Source organism: Otolemur garnettii, unplaced genomic scaffold (assembly GCF_000181295.1).
Source record: "Otolemur garnettii isolate 467f Iridium unplaced genomic scaffold, OtoGar3 scaffold00013, whole genome shotgun sequence".
Lineage (NCBI taxonomy): Eukaryota > Metazoa > Chordata > Mammalia > Primates > Galagidae > Otolemur > Otolemur garnettii.
The window spans coordinates 8,946,671-8,960,384 of record NW_003852408.1 but is presented as its reverse complement, the minus strand read 5'-3'; the positions used below and the strand labels follow the sequence as shown (position 1 = coordinate 8,960,384).

At 42.4% G+C, this 13,714-nt stretch overlaps 1 protein-coding gene across 2 annotated transcripts in view; it reads right to left on the bottom strand.

Annotated features, from left to right (window-relative positions):
• Positions 1–13,714, bottom strand: part of WDFY1 (WD repeat and FYVE domain containing 1) — a 44,071-nt gene that overhangs the window by 9,667 nt on the left and 20,690 nt on the right. For both annotated transcript variants that reach the window (XM_023510388.1, XM_023510389.1), the window contains 3 exons: positions 11,727–11,839; positions 8,669–8,795; positions 7,541–7,646 (listed from right to left, as the gene is read on the bottom strand). In XM_023510388.1, coding sequence (XP_023366156.1) covers positions 7,541–7,646; positions 8,669–8,795; positions 11,727–11,839 — 346 coding nt within the window. The remainder of the gene's footprint in view (positions 1–7,540; positions 7,647–8,668; positions 8,796–11,726; positions 11,840–13,714) is intronic.

Here is a 13,714-nt window from a genome sequence, read left to right as displayed (position 1 = left end):
GCCTGTGGTCCCAGCTACCTGGGAGGCTGAGGCAGAAGAGTCGCTTGAGCCCAGGAGTTGGAGGTTGCTGTGAACTATGATGCCATAGCACTCTACCCAGAGTGACAAAGTGAGACTATCTCAAAAAGGAGGGGGGGAGGCTCGGCGCCTGTAGCTCAAGTGGCTAAGGTGCCAGCCACATACACTTAAGGTGGCAGGTTTGAATCCAGCCCAGGCCCGCCAAAACAACAATGATGGCTGCAACTAAAAAATAGCCAGGCATTGTGGCGGGCGCCTATAGTCCCAGCTACCTGGGAGGCTGAGGCAGGAGACTCAATTGAGCCCAGGAGTTGGAGGTTGCTGTAAGCTGTGATGCCATGGCACTCTACCCAGGGGGATAGTTTGAGGCTCTGTCTCAAAAAAAAACCTCCCCTCGCTTCACTTTGGGGAGCAACACTGCAGGGTAGAGTGACCCAGGCACATGCTTATAAATAAATAAAGCACCTTTAAAAAAAAAAAAAAACCAAAAATCCCAAAGCTCTTTTTTTCTAGGGGTGTGGGGGCAGCAGGCACTCATCAGTAGACTGAAGTGGGCTGAGATAGAACAGAGATTTCTCCAGACAACTGGGGCAATGCTGAAATGGACAGGGAAGAAGGCAAGTGTGACACAGAGACGAGCGCCTGCGTGGGACAATTACCATCTTGATGTAGAATTATGTCTTTGTTTATGATCGGCAAAAGGGAGGTGAAGGCTGGTGACATCTGGGATACTGCCTGGGGACACTGTCCCTACGGGAGACACAGCCACAGCTGAGGGGAAAAACAGCAGATGCGGCCTCCTTGTCTTATGTTGGAGACACACCCAAGTGTAACTCCTACAAAACCAGTCACATGGAACAAAAGGCACAAAGTATATTCACTACAACCATCTCCAAACAACTCTAGGAAGGGCTATCATTGTGTCTTCAGGACACAATGAAGGCTTGAGTAATCAGTGATGGGTGTTTAATTTTAGACTCCCACCCTCAGCCACTGGGAACTCTGTCTTTTCTACACCAAACGTGACCTAGGAAAAGAACACTGATTTGCAAACTTGCTAATTCCTCACATGATCCAGAAATTTACTTTTTTGTCTAAAGTTAATATGCTGAAATTTTCTATTTTCCTTGATCATTAAATATTACTTTAAAATAAAAACCTTAAGAAAACAAACTTTAGTTGTCTGGAATTCAGAAGGCTGGTCCTCAACCAAAACAGAAGAGCATCAAACACTTCCAAATTTGTTTTAAAAAAGAAAAAAGAAATACCTGAAGGCCAAGTCTGCATGTTTTCCCCTTCGCCTCTCATTGATGAAACCACTGGCCTGTTTTTATCTACAATTTTTAATAATCTGTTTCCAGATATAAAACAGATTAAAATCTGTCCCACAAGAGACTAAAGAGGGTAAAACTGAAGGTGAGAAAATAGTTTCAGGAAAAACTTTGCCGCTTCTATGTGAAAGAATTTTGTGTGCAAGTACAAAATGACATCACCACGCAGTACACAAGGATACGTGGTCAGAACAGTGACACTGAATCAGCAAGAAGAGTTAGTACTCTGGAGGCCGAGGGAGGAGGATCACTCAAGCTTGGGAGTTGGAGACCAGCCCCAGCAAGAGGCAAGACCCTGTTTCTACTCAAAATAGAAAACTTAGCTGGGTGTCGCGGCAGAAGGATTGCTTGAGCCCAGGAGTTTGAGGTTGCTGTGAGCTAAGCTGGTCCCACAGCACTCCAGCCTGGGCAATAAAGTAAAGCTCTGACGAAAAAGAAGGAAAGAAAGGAAAGAAAGGGCAACAGAGTAAAGCTCTGAAGGAAAAGAAGGAAAGGAAGGAAGGAAGGAGGGAGAGGGAGGGAGGAAAGGAAAGAAAGGGAGGAAGGAAGGAAATAGAAAGAAACAAAGAAAAGAAAGAAATGAGTAAAGTATATCAAATGTAGACATTTTCATCAAAATGGTTATGTTTATAAGAGCAATGTCAGTTAAGCGATACATCAGTGCATTTCCTAACATTCTCATGTTTTCAAATGACTCAATTTCAAGCAAGGTTTTTTTTTTTTTACATACATATAAGTTATCTTTAAATTCTCAGTTCCTTTCTAATAGTCACAGAAGTGGCTATAACAGCCCAGTCTCAGGGTCAGGTCTCCAGGGTTAGAATCCTGGCTCTGCCATTAGGCAGCCCTGTGTCCTCACGAATGTTTCTTGACTTCTCTGTGCCTCGATTTCCTCAACAGTAAAATGAGATAACAGAGGTGCACATCTCGTAAGGTTGTGAGGATTAAACAAGTTCATGTTTGTGAAGTGTTCTGAATAGTGCCCAGCACACAGTAACTGCCACATAAGTTCAGGCAGTGAGCCAAGTATTTTACCTGCTTTATTTCCCTTAATTTTCATCACAACCTTAAGAGAAAGAGCAACATTATCCCTATTTTACAAGTGAAGAAACCGGCTTAGAGCTTGAAGCACCTGTGCACAGCTAGTGAGCAGAGGGAGATCCTGGCATCCAGCCCGTGTCTGTCTGTCTGTCTACACACTCCAGAGGCCTCTGTAAAGGGGTCCTATGTACTTCAGCACGTGGAGGTCTCCACGCGTGGTTCTAAGGTATGGCAGCCTATAGAACCAAGCTCTTGCCTCTGGGATTTTGCTCCAGGGTTTAAGAAGGAATATTTGCTGAGCTGAAAGGTAGAGAGGCAAAAGGGAAAAAAGAATATGCTTAAAAGAATTTGTGATAACAAAAGAAAATCAAAAAATCAGAAATCAATAGGCTTCTTGGAACATATTTTAGGATAAGAAATATCCGTAACTTTATTTCTTTTAGTACTCAGAATTCAGTGTTACACTATAAACTACCATGAGCCATCCTGCTCTATATCTACTATCTAAGGAAAAAATATTTTGTGTTTCAAAGAGCAAAAGATACTAATGTTAATCACGTTACAATTGGTTCACTCTTTTCTGTATGTTCCATCTGCCTAATCGGAACATGATATGACAAGAATAATTTCATTGCACTGTTATCACCAATTGCTGTACTCACTGTACTGATGTATCAAATATTATACAATCTGTAATTCACTAATTTAAAATAAAGTTCTGTAATAACTGTTACTTGCTCACTTATTTTTTGTGCTTACTTGCAAGAAGGAGCCTTTCTTTATGACGTGGCAGGGAAGCAAATTTGCTTCTAACCTGACAGTGTGGTGGCTGACAGCCACAGCAGGCTGGCAATGCTTCAGTCAGTACTGATGGGGGACTGAAAAGGTAATTCCAGACAAGCATTTGGAACTGGGGAACCTGGGACCAATCCTCTATGCCCTGCCTAAGGGAGTCCTGTAAATTGTATAAAACCATAAGTAGGATCTATAGAGAACTTGAATCAATCCACATGAAAAAAGCCAGCAATCCCATATATCAATGGGCAAGAGACATGAATAGAACCTTCTCTAAAGACAGATGAATGGCTAACAAACATATGAAAAAATGCTCATCATCCCTAATTATTAGAGAAATGCAAATCAAAACCACCCTGAGATACCATCTAACCCCAGCAAGAATGGCCCACATCACAAAAATCTGCAGATGCTGGCATGGGTGTGGAGGGAAGGGAACACTTTTACACTGCTGGTGGGACTGCAAACTAATACAACCTTTTTGGAAGGAAGTATGGAGAACCCTCAAAGAATACAAGCTAGATCTCCCATTTGATCCTGCAATCCCATTACTGGGCATCTACCCAGAAGGAAAAAAATCCTTTTATCATAAGGACACTTGCACTAGACTGTTGACTGCAGCTCAATTTACAATCACCAAAATGTGGAAACAGCCAAAATGCCCACCAACCCAGGAATAGATTAATAAGCTGTGGTATATGTACACCATGGAATACTATTCAGCCATTAAAAAAACGGAGACTGTAAAGCCTTTGTATTAACCTGGATTAAAGTGGAACACATTACTCTTAGTAAAGCATCATAAGAATGTAGAAGCATGAATCCTATGTACTCAATTTTGATATGAGGACAATTAAAGACAATTAATGACAATGTGGGGTTGGAGGAAGGGGAGAGCAGAGAGAGAAAGAAGGAGAGAGCGGTGAGGAAAGGAAGAGCAGAGAGAGGGAAGGGGGGAGTGGGTGGGGTCTTGGTGTGTGACACACATTTTGGGGACAAGACACAATTATAAGAGGGACTTTACCTAACAAATGTAATCAGTGTAACCTGGTTTCTTGTACCCTCAATGAATCCCCAACAATAAAAAAAAAAATTGTATAAAACTCTAACTCATGGTCAGAACCTTATAGATCCCAGGCTATTTACCTCTCTGTACTATCTACTCAGCTATTAAAAAACAAACAGACAAATCCTTTGGGGATTATTTTTGAGACAGAGTCTTACTTTGTCACCTTTGGTAGAGTACTATGGCATCATAGCTCACAGCAACCTCAACTTCTGGGCTTAAGCAATTGATTCTCTTGCCTCAGTCTCTCAATAGTTGGGACTACAGGCACCCACCACAGTGCCTGACTATTTTTAGAGACAAGGTCTCACTCTTGCTCAAGCTGGTCTCAAACTTGTGAGCTTAAGCAATCCACCCACCTTGGCCTCCCACGTGCTGGGATTATAGGCCACTACGCCCAGTCCTGGGACCACATTTTAGTATAAGAAATACTCAATAACTTAATTTCTTTTAATACTCAGAATATCAGGTCAGGCACAGTGGCTCACATCTGTAATCCTAGCACTCTGGAAGGCTGAGGCTGGTGTATTGCTTGAGCTCAGGAGTTTGAGAACAGCTTGAGCAACAGGGAGACCCCATCTCTACTAAAAACAGAAAAACTAGCCAGGTGTTGTGGTAGGTCCCTATAGTCCCAGCTATTCAGGAGGCTGAGTAAGAAGGATCGCTTGAGCCCAAGAGTTTGAGTTGCTGTGAGCTATGATGACACAGCACTCTAGCCTGGGGCAAGAGAGTGAGACTCTGTCTCAAAAAAAAAAAAAAATTTCATCTTACACTATAAGCTATACCATGAGTCATTCTGCTATATGTTTTCTGTCTAAGGAAAAAAGTTTCGTGCTGAGAAGAGCAAAAGAGAATATTAATCAAGTGTAATGACTGTTTCACTTTTTCTACATCTGTCAACCACCAGGCTGTCAGGCTACTAAAAATAATCATCCTCTGACACAATTTGCCTTCCCGCCTCTCCCACAGATGTGGTGTGCTGCCCACACAGGAAGCACCTTGCCTAATGGGACTATTTTCTTCGTTCTCCACATACACAATCACATTCCACAGTGATAAGGCTTTGAAAGTAGGAATCCTGCTCCGACTTCCTAAGGACTTTTTCCGTAAGAATTACCAAGGATAAGGACAGCACATTGAAATCCAAGTTGTAAACGCTTGGGAGAACCACCAGCAGTGCTGGTCCCAACAATCTCCTCTGTCATTACCCCAGGGACACATCTTGTCTCTGAATTTTCTGCTCTCCCAGAATAAGACAGAAAAATGATGGGCCAAGAGCCCAGGAAATAGAACGGAATACTAGCTGTCTGGGTCCAAGTAACTCATAGCTGATAAACAAAACACAGTTTGAATACATCTTTTTAAAGAGAATACTATACTTTCTATAATAATGAGCCTGTGTTATCTACGTCCAGTAATGAGTTACTCTAAGCCCACCAACAGAAGTTTTAAACTTAAATTTTTTAAATTTTAAAGATTTTAAAATTTTAAAAACCCAAATGACTGTTTAAGAAAATTAACCAGTAGACATGTAATCAGAATTTCCTCTCTTTGGCTTCTCTTACTTACAAGGTATTAAAAACCCTTGAGATCAGTACGTTTCTGCATTATGGACGGCACTTTATTATTTATAAGGTAGTCTATTTCTTTCCCACTAGGTCATAAGCTTCTTATGGCCAAGAATCATTGTATGTAAACAGAGTAGCCAAAAAGTCCAGAAGTGAACAATGTTGCTACTGTTTCTATCAGATCAATTACTGATACTTCTCCTGGGGTTTGCTAAAAATGAAGGTTTAATCATTTGAGAATCAGACTCAAAATTAATGGGAGTCCACAACAAGTGAACACATGTGTAAGAGTTTGGCGGGAAGGCAGAGTTCACACATCCTGTCCACTGCAGTGTTGCCGACACGCTGAGCTACACGCTGCTATGAAGGACAGCACGCCGGACAGATTGCAGGTTGTCACTCAACAGAGTAATGTCACCAAGCACTATCTATAAGCCATTTACTATTCATATGTGCCTAAGTTTCCATACTGTGTTGTAGAGGACGCCAAGAGCCAGACAACCTCTGAACAAGATGATTTGCAGCTGAGGGGTGGACTTCGGGCAATTCGTCTGCAGGCCCTCCTTGCGGAGAAAGCCCGAGCCCACGGCAATCCTTAGGCACGCAGTCATTGTCTAATACTCCCCTCACCTGTGTCTTGTACTGTCTCAATAAAAGGCTAGTGCGGAGGGTGCTCGGAGCTGCCCTGCAAACCAAGTTAGCCCGCCTCCGACAAGCTTGTACTTCTAATCCTCATCACGCCTGGTTCCTTCCTGCAGTGATCGAGACCAGGTCCACAGGGGCCCTAGGGGTTGCAACACTGTGTGGCAAACCTATAGATGCTCAACAAATATTTCTTAAATTAGACTATGAATCATTAACATCCCTAATACTCTTAAATCTTCTCTGGATTCAACTCTTGCTGCTGATATCATAGGCTATCGACACCACTTAGTTCTCTAAATGCAGGCAAAGATGAGAATGGAAACCCTGTCTGGAATGCACATATCCCGGGGCCCAGAAAGTCTGTTTTCCAAAATCTGTCTGAAATAAATAATTGAACAATCACAGAATAACAAGGTCAAGATCATTAACTATAACACTATTCAAAGCATTTTTTTAAAAGCGAGGTCGCTTAGAAAACTGAGGTGTCTTTCTAAAGAAGATTTACAAATAATTTCATCCAATAATTTTACTCCATGGAGGAAGAAACTGACACTCAGAGATTTTATGGTACTTATCTAAACAATGGCTCCCAACTAGTCAGTGGCCCCACCAACTTAGAAATCAGGTCGCCTGAGACGAGCACTATGTTGACATGGTCTCAGTGGAACAGACTCATGGGAAGGAAAAGCAGAGAAACAGAAATGTATTTTCCCAGAAAAATACCCAGCACCAGCTTTATCCCTGAAGGTGGTTTCCTTTCTGTACAGGAACCTTGGGGACCACAGCGCGCTGCAGGGCTCCATGCAATCCAGTCCCTGGATGTGCCAGAAGATGGACTCCAGTGTTCTCTCTGCGTTTCTCCAGGCTGAGAACCCGCTGATTGTCTGCATTGCTTGTCACTGGTAGAGCCCTCAAGTGAACAGGGTATGTCGTGCACAGCGATCACTCGTAAGCAGAAGAGTGAGACGCTGGGACTGCCTGCACCCAGGCTGGCCTTTGTAGCCCATGGGGGGCAAGGCTGATAAGCCAGCTTGCCGGGATCTCTGCTGATGGCACTGCCCTGCTCGCACTCTCACCTCTTCCCTGCTGACGTCCATGTTCCACACTGCAATCCCACCATCCGAGGAGCAGGAGACGAGCTGCCGTGTGAGCTGAAGGTAACACAGAGACTGCACCCTGTCACTGCAAGGAGACACACAACAGTCACTTGTCTCAATGTGGAAAAACAAACCGTGGAGATCCCCAGTAGCAAAGGCACACGCACACAGAGGAGGGGGGGATCTGCCTCCTTCCTGCAGGCCCGTCAGACTGCTCCTCTGGATGCCCAAAGGCACAATCTCTTGGCCTATTTATTGACTGAGTGACTGAGACAGGGTCTCACTACCACCATCAGGGCTCAAGTGATCCTCCTGCCTCAGCTATCAGAGTAGCTGGGATTCAAGGCATGCCACAACATCCAGTTAATTTTTCTATTTTTTGTAGAGACGAGGGTCTCCCTACATTGCTCAGGCTGATCTGAATGAAACTCTTGGCCCCAAGCGGTCCTCTTCCCTTAGCCTCCTAAAGTTCTAGGATTATAGGTGTGAATCACTGTCCCCAGACTTGGCCTGTCTATTTTTACACAGAACTTTTCCTTAGTTAATTTTCAACCTGATTGTGATTACAGTAAATAGCTACAGCCTAACCAACAAAGTAGAGGGCAAGGGGGGGCAAAGGAGGTATTCCTCTTCCTTTCTAGACTGGAAGGCAAGAGCCAAAATATAACAAGATCATCACTTGGGCGAATGTGACTGTCAAACCAGACATTACTCCTTAATGAAAGACCTCTTAGAATTAAAAAAGAAAAAAAGTTAAGCAACCATCTCAAGAAGAGCTTAGTAATGCATTACAGGTGCGGTTAAAGTCCTCACCTGCGGTCTCTAACCCACACCTGCTGTAAGCAGACATTTCAGTGGGGGACTCCTTGGGAGAGAAAGTGGTGAGGGCTCTTTGGAGAACGAATTAACCCTGTACTTTTTTTTTTTTTTGCTAATAAACACTAGACACTTGGGACTGGCAGAAAGCAGATAAAAGCAGGCCGAGAGCCCATAAAATTGCTATCTGGAAAGCTGGGGTCTGGAGAGACTAGGTACTAGAATATTACTGTGGTCCCGGGGCTCCCAGCAAACCAGAACCTCTCCCTGCCCCCACAGGAAGTCACGCACTGGTGGCCCTGCAGTAAGAGCGTCCGGCCTTTCCTTCCTCCGATGTCCCACATGATGATGCTGTTGTCAGACGCTCCTGAGAAGAGTAACCGCTGAATCGGGTCCCACCAGAGGCAGGCTACACTACCTGAGGGTGAGAGAGAGAGAGAGAGAGGGGTGGGCAGAGGGGACGGAGGGCGAGGTAAAATGTAACTGCATCAGGACATACACATTTGACAGCTGAACACCTAACTAGGCCCAGCTGAGCATTCAAGTAAAAATGCATCTTTATTGTGTACAATGGATCATTCAACCACGGTACCATGAGTCACAGAGGAGACTCATGGTACCATCACCCAAAGTTACAGCTTCAGGATTTCCAGTGGTTCATTAAACTACTTTGAATACAAACATTCCCTTGTTCTGTATTTTAAAAATTATAAAGTAGCTATATGGGAAATGTCAGTTCAGAAAAAGTCTTTGAGGAAAAAGACTTTATATTTTAGTCTTTAGAGAAAAAGACTTTATATTTTTATATTAGTCTTTAAAAAGACTAATATTTAATGAGAAAAGCCAGTGACGTTTACTGTGGTCATCTCATACCAGGTACAAATACAGATTATTCTAGGTCTCTGGGTTCTTACAAGCATTTTACCCAAGATGACTATGTTTAAGAAAATTAAATTTTACTAAGAAGAATATGTTCCAGCTCCATCCAGGTAAACATAAAAGATGTAAGATCTCCCTCTTTTTATGGCTGCATAGTATTCCACAGTGTACATCAATGTACTCAATACTATTATGAGACCAATACACAATCAATGTGTTTTATCAATGATAAAACATAAAGATAGTCCAGAAAGAAAGAGGGGAGAGGAGAGAGAGGGAAGGGGAGCAGGGAGGGCCGGTGAAGGGAAGGTATTTGGCAGGATCTTACCTAATGTGCACAATGCAAGGGTACATTTCAAAACAACTAAGGGTGTATTATAAATGTCTTACCTCAAAAATAAGTAAGTTAAGTGATAGTTATGTTAATTAGTTTGATTTAAGCATTCCACATTGTATATCAAATCATCATACTGTACCCCATAAATGTTATCATACAGTTATAATTTAATAAAAATTAAGCTTAAAAAAAAAAGAAAATTAAATTCCTCAGCAAAAAAGTCTGTATGTGCACTGCACAATTATGCCAAAGAATTTAGGTAAGGAAGGTAAACCTTACATTTCACACTCTATTTTGGCTAACTTATCAAATTTGGTATTCTTGGACACATCTTACTTTCTACAGATTTCTCTCTCAATAGGTCCCTTCATTGTTCATTGACTGCTGTTTGCCTAGAAAAAAAATTATTAATAAGCTTTATAAAACTGAACCAGTACCATAACTAATAATTATAGTTAAGTTTATAAAAAATTAATCAAGACATATCGAAAAGCAAATTACTTTTCAAAAACTACTCAACTTTCGAAAAGTAAAAGTTAAGACGGGGTATTCTGCAAAACTGGCTTGAGGGGGTCAATGCTGCATGAATTCAGACCTGGTGTAACCATATGCTTTAGCTAGAAGGCTCAGGGCAAACAGTCTTTCAATATGAAAATTACAAAGCAGTTACTAGAAACCATTCTTCCCTTAGCAACCCAGAAAATACTTCAGAGCCTGGAGGTCATGAGAGAATTCGTCATGAACAGAGAGTGGTTTCCTCAGGGGCCTCTGCTTTCCTGCCCGCCTCTGTTCTAACTTTGTTCTCTTTTCTTCCCTCTCCCCGACAAGAATGCTGGTCTGATAGAGTCTGTTTCACCTAAACAGGTTACCTAGAAAGCCTAGAATACATTTAACTGGTTACACATAAAACACCATCATAAACAAGTTCATCATTAATCCTTTCCACAAATCCCCAATTTTTCAATCTAAACCAGATGGCCTGAACGTTTATAATTTGTGACTCATATCAGAATTTGACCCTATTATCTGTATAAAAACTGCATTACATTTTACTTAGTTTTCAATGAAACTCCTTTTCTTTTTAATTGTTTGGGATTCACTAAGGGTACAAAGAATTAGGTTATACTGATTGCATTTGTTAGACAAAGTCCCTCTTATAATTGTGTCCTGCCCCCAAGAGGCATGTCATACGCTGTGACCCCCATCCGCCTCCCGCCTCCCTATCCTCATTGCCCTACCCCACCCTTGTATTAGCGCATCTACTGCCTTCATATTAGAATTGAGTGCAGTGGATTCTTAGTGAAACTCCTTTATGACACACATGTAGGTGGTTATCCACTACAAACAATGGAATTTTAAAGGACCGCCACAGAGCTTGGCCAACTCCCTGCACTATTGAAATAATGAAATTCCACCCCAGAATTCTTTTCCCTCAGTCCTACCCAGGATGTTTTCCAGTGGAGTCTGAATTAGCCCACCCATTTCTTCTAATTGCATTGATCCATTGAGTCATGTTTAGTGTCTTAGAAACTGGCATATTTAAAAATAATAATAACTATTGGCTTGGTGCCCACAGCTCAGTGGTTAGGGTGCTGGCTACATACACTGGGGCTGGCAGGTTGGAACCCAGCCCAGGCCTGCTAAACAAAGACAACTATGACAAAAAAAATAGCCGGGCGTTGTGGCGGGTGCCTGTAGTCCCAGCTACTTGGGAGGCTGAGGCAAGAGAATCACTTAAGCCCAAGAGTTTGAGGTTGCTGTCAGCCATGACACTATAGCGCTTTACAAGGATGACATAGGGAGACTCTGTCTCAAAAAAACAAAAAATAAAAATCTATTCTCCCAAAAATCTATTCTTACCACTTGTAAGAAATTTTAAAGTACTTCTGAAAACAATAAATTAATTTCAAAAGGTAAACAATATAGACAATATTATTCACACAAGCAATTTAGGACGGATTTTTGATAATGTGAAAGATTCACTTAGTTTTTACTCTAAATCCCGTATCTGGCCAGTCAAGCTGAAATCTGGACAGACCAGGAGATGCTGATCATCCATGAAACCATAGAACTGAGAACTGAATTTGGACCCCCCAGTGAGGTGAAAACCCACTGGGTGATGACACAGCCTACCTTCGTGTCCTTTAAGGGTTGTAATGACTGAACACGTGTTCTGTTCAAGCTTCAGCAGGGTGATCTGTCCAGAATAATCACCAACAAAAGCGTACTGAGTATCAAAGTCATACCTGAGGAGAGACGGTCAAGGACGTGTAACACAATCTCCCTCAAGGGCCTCCTGGAAAAGCTTTAGTCAAAATTGGTTTTCAAAGTTAGGAAACACACATTTTTAAAGAGAATTAGCACAAGCCTAAAACTATAAAAAGAAAGCAAAAACCCAACTGAAAATCATACAATATGTAAATATTGAAGGAAAAAGGGTTAAAAAGCCATTATTTCTAGGAAGGTTCATATTCATTCATCCCTTCAACGAGAATTCACGGAGTTCCCATTACTATACCAAGCGATCTTCTGGGAACTGGCAATAAAAAAGGCAGGAGCTGACAGAGAAGACCAGTTGTTATGACTGAGGTATAAAAAAGTGTAAAAGAATAAAATTACTAAGTAATGGAAATAGCAAGAAAGCACTGGAACAAAGTAGCTACTTAGGAAATAGCTCGGAAAATAACATAAAACTGACAGCAAATGGAGGAAGTGAACCTTTCTTTTTTTGTTGTTATTTGTTTTTGCAGTTTTTGGCCAGGGCTGGGTTTGAACCCGCCACCTCCGGCTTATGGGGCCGGCGCCCTACTCCTTTGAGCCACAGGCGCCACCCTGAATCTATCTTTCTTTTGGCCTAGATGAGTTAGCTTTAAATGAAAATGATGATTTACTTTAAATTACTAGGGATAGTTTAATAATCCAAAAGGCAGTTATTTGTGGTAGTAGTAAATTTAAACTTTAAAAATACATTAACTATTGGTAACAACTTGAAACCTTCTCAGTTTGCAGCCTCAGAAATTTGTGGAAAACCATCAATTTATACACAATAGGGTAACTACTATTTACAATAGGAGAAATACCACTGTTCCAAAACCCAAGTCAAAGAGGGCAATGCAAGCCAGGCCGTGACTGTGGGATTCTGCCCCATGTGCTGAATCCACTCTGGGAGGCCCAGCATACAACAGAAACATGTGGCTCACAATGTATCTTGAGGATTTTCCCCTTGCCTGATCCCAAAGTACATAGTGCCATTTTGAATACCTCAAATTTGAGTACTTGTTTGTAGTAAACATTTTAAAGAAAGGCTTTCAAGAAAAAAAGTTTACCCAGCATTCTGGGAGGCCAAGGCAGGTGGATTGCTTGAGCTCAGGAGTTCAAGACCAGCCTGAGCAAGAGTGAGAGCCTGTCACTAAAAACAGCAGGACGTTGTGGTGGGTGCCTACAATCCCAGCTACTCGGGAGACCAAGGCAAGAGAATTACATGAGCCCAAGAGTTTGAGGTAGCTATGTGACTCTGCTTCAGAAAAAAAAAGTTTACTGTGTCCAACATTCAACTCTGCCAGAAAAGCCCCCATGGGCCTGCTGTGGCAGTCTTGGCCTTGCTGTCACAAAGATACACAGTACCTGAAGGTGGCCCTAGCAAGAGTAAATTCTACATGAAGGGAATTCCATGTAATAGGAAATTTTTTTTTTTTTTGAGACAGAGTCTCAAGCTGTCGCCCTAAGTAGAGTGCCGTGGTGTCATAGCTCTCAGCAACCTCAAACTCCTGGGCTTAAGCAATTCTCTTGTCTTAGCCTTGCAAGCAGTTGGGACCACAAGCACCCACCACAATGCCTGGCCACCTTTCTATTGCAGTTGTCACTGTTGTTCAGCTGGCCCAGGCCAGGTTCAAACCCCTCAGCCTCGGTGCATGTGGCCAGTGCCCTACCCACTGAGTACAGGAATGGCTGTAATAGGAAATTTTTAAAGCAGTAATTTTTAGCATTTAGGGAGATCCCAAGACTCTGTTAAGAGTATTATAGGGGCTCGGCGCCTGTGGCTCAAGTGGCTAAGGCGCCAGCCATGTACACCCAAGGTGGCAGGTTTGAATCCCCAGTTCGGGCCCGCCAAACAACAATGA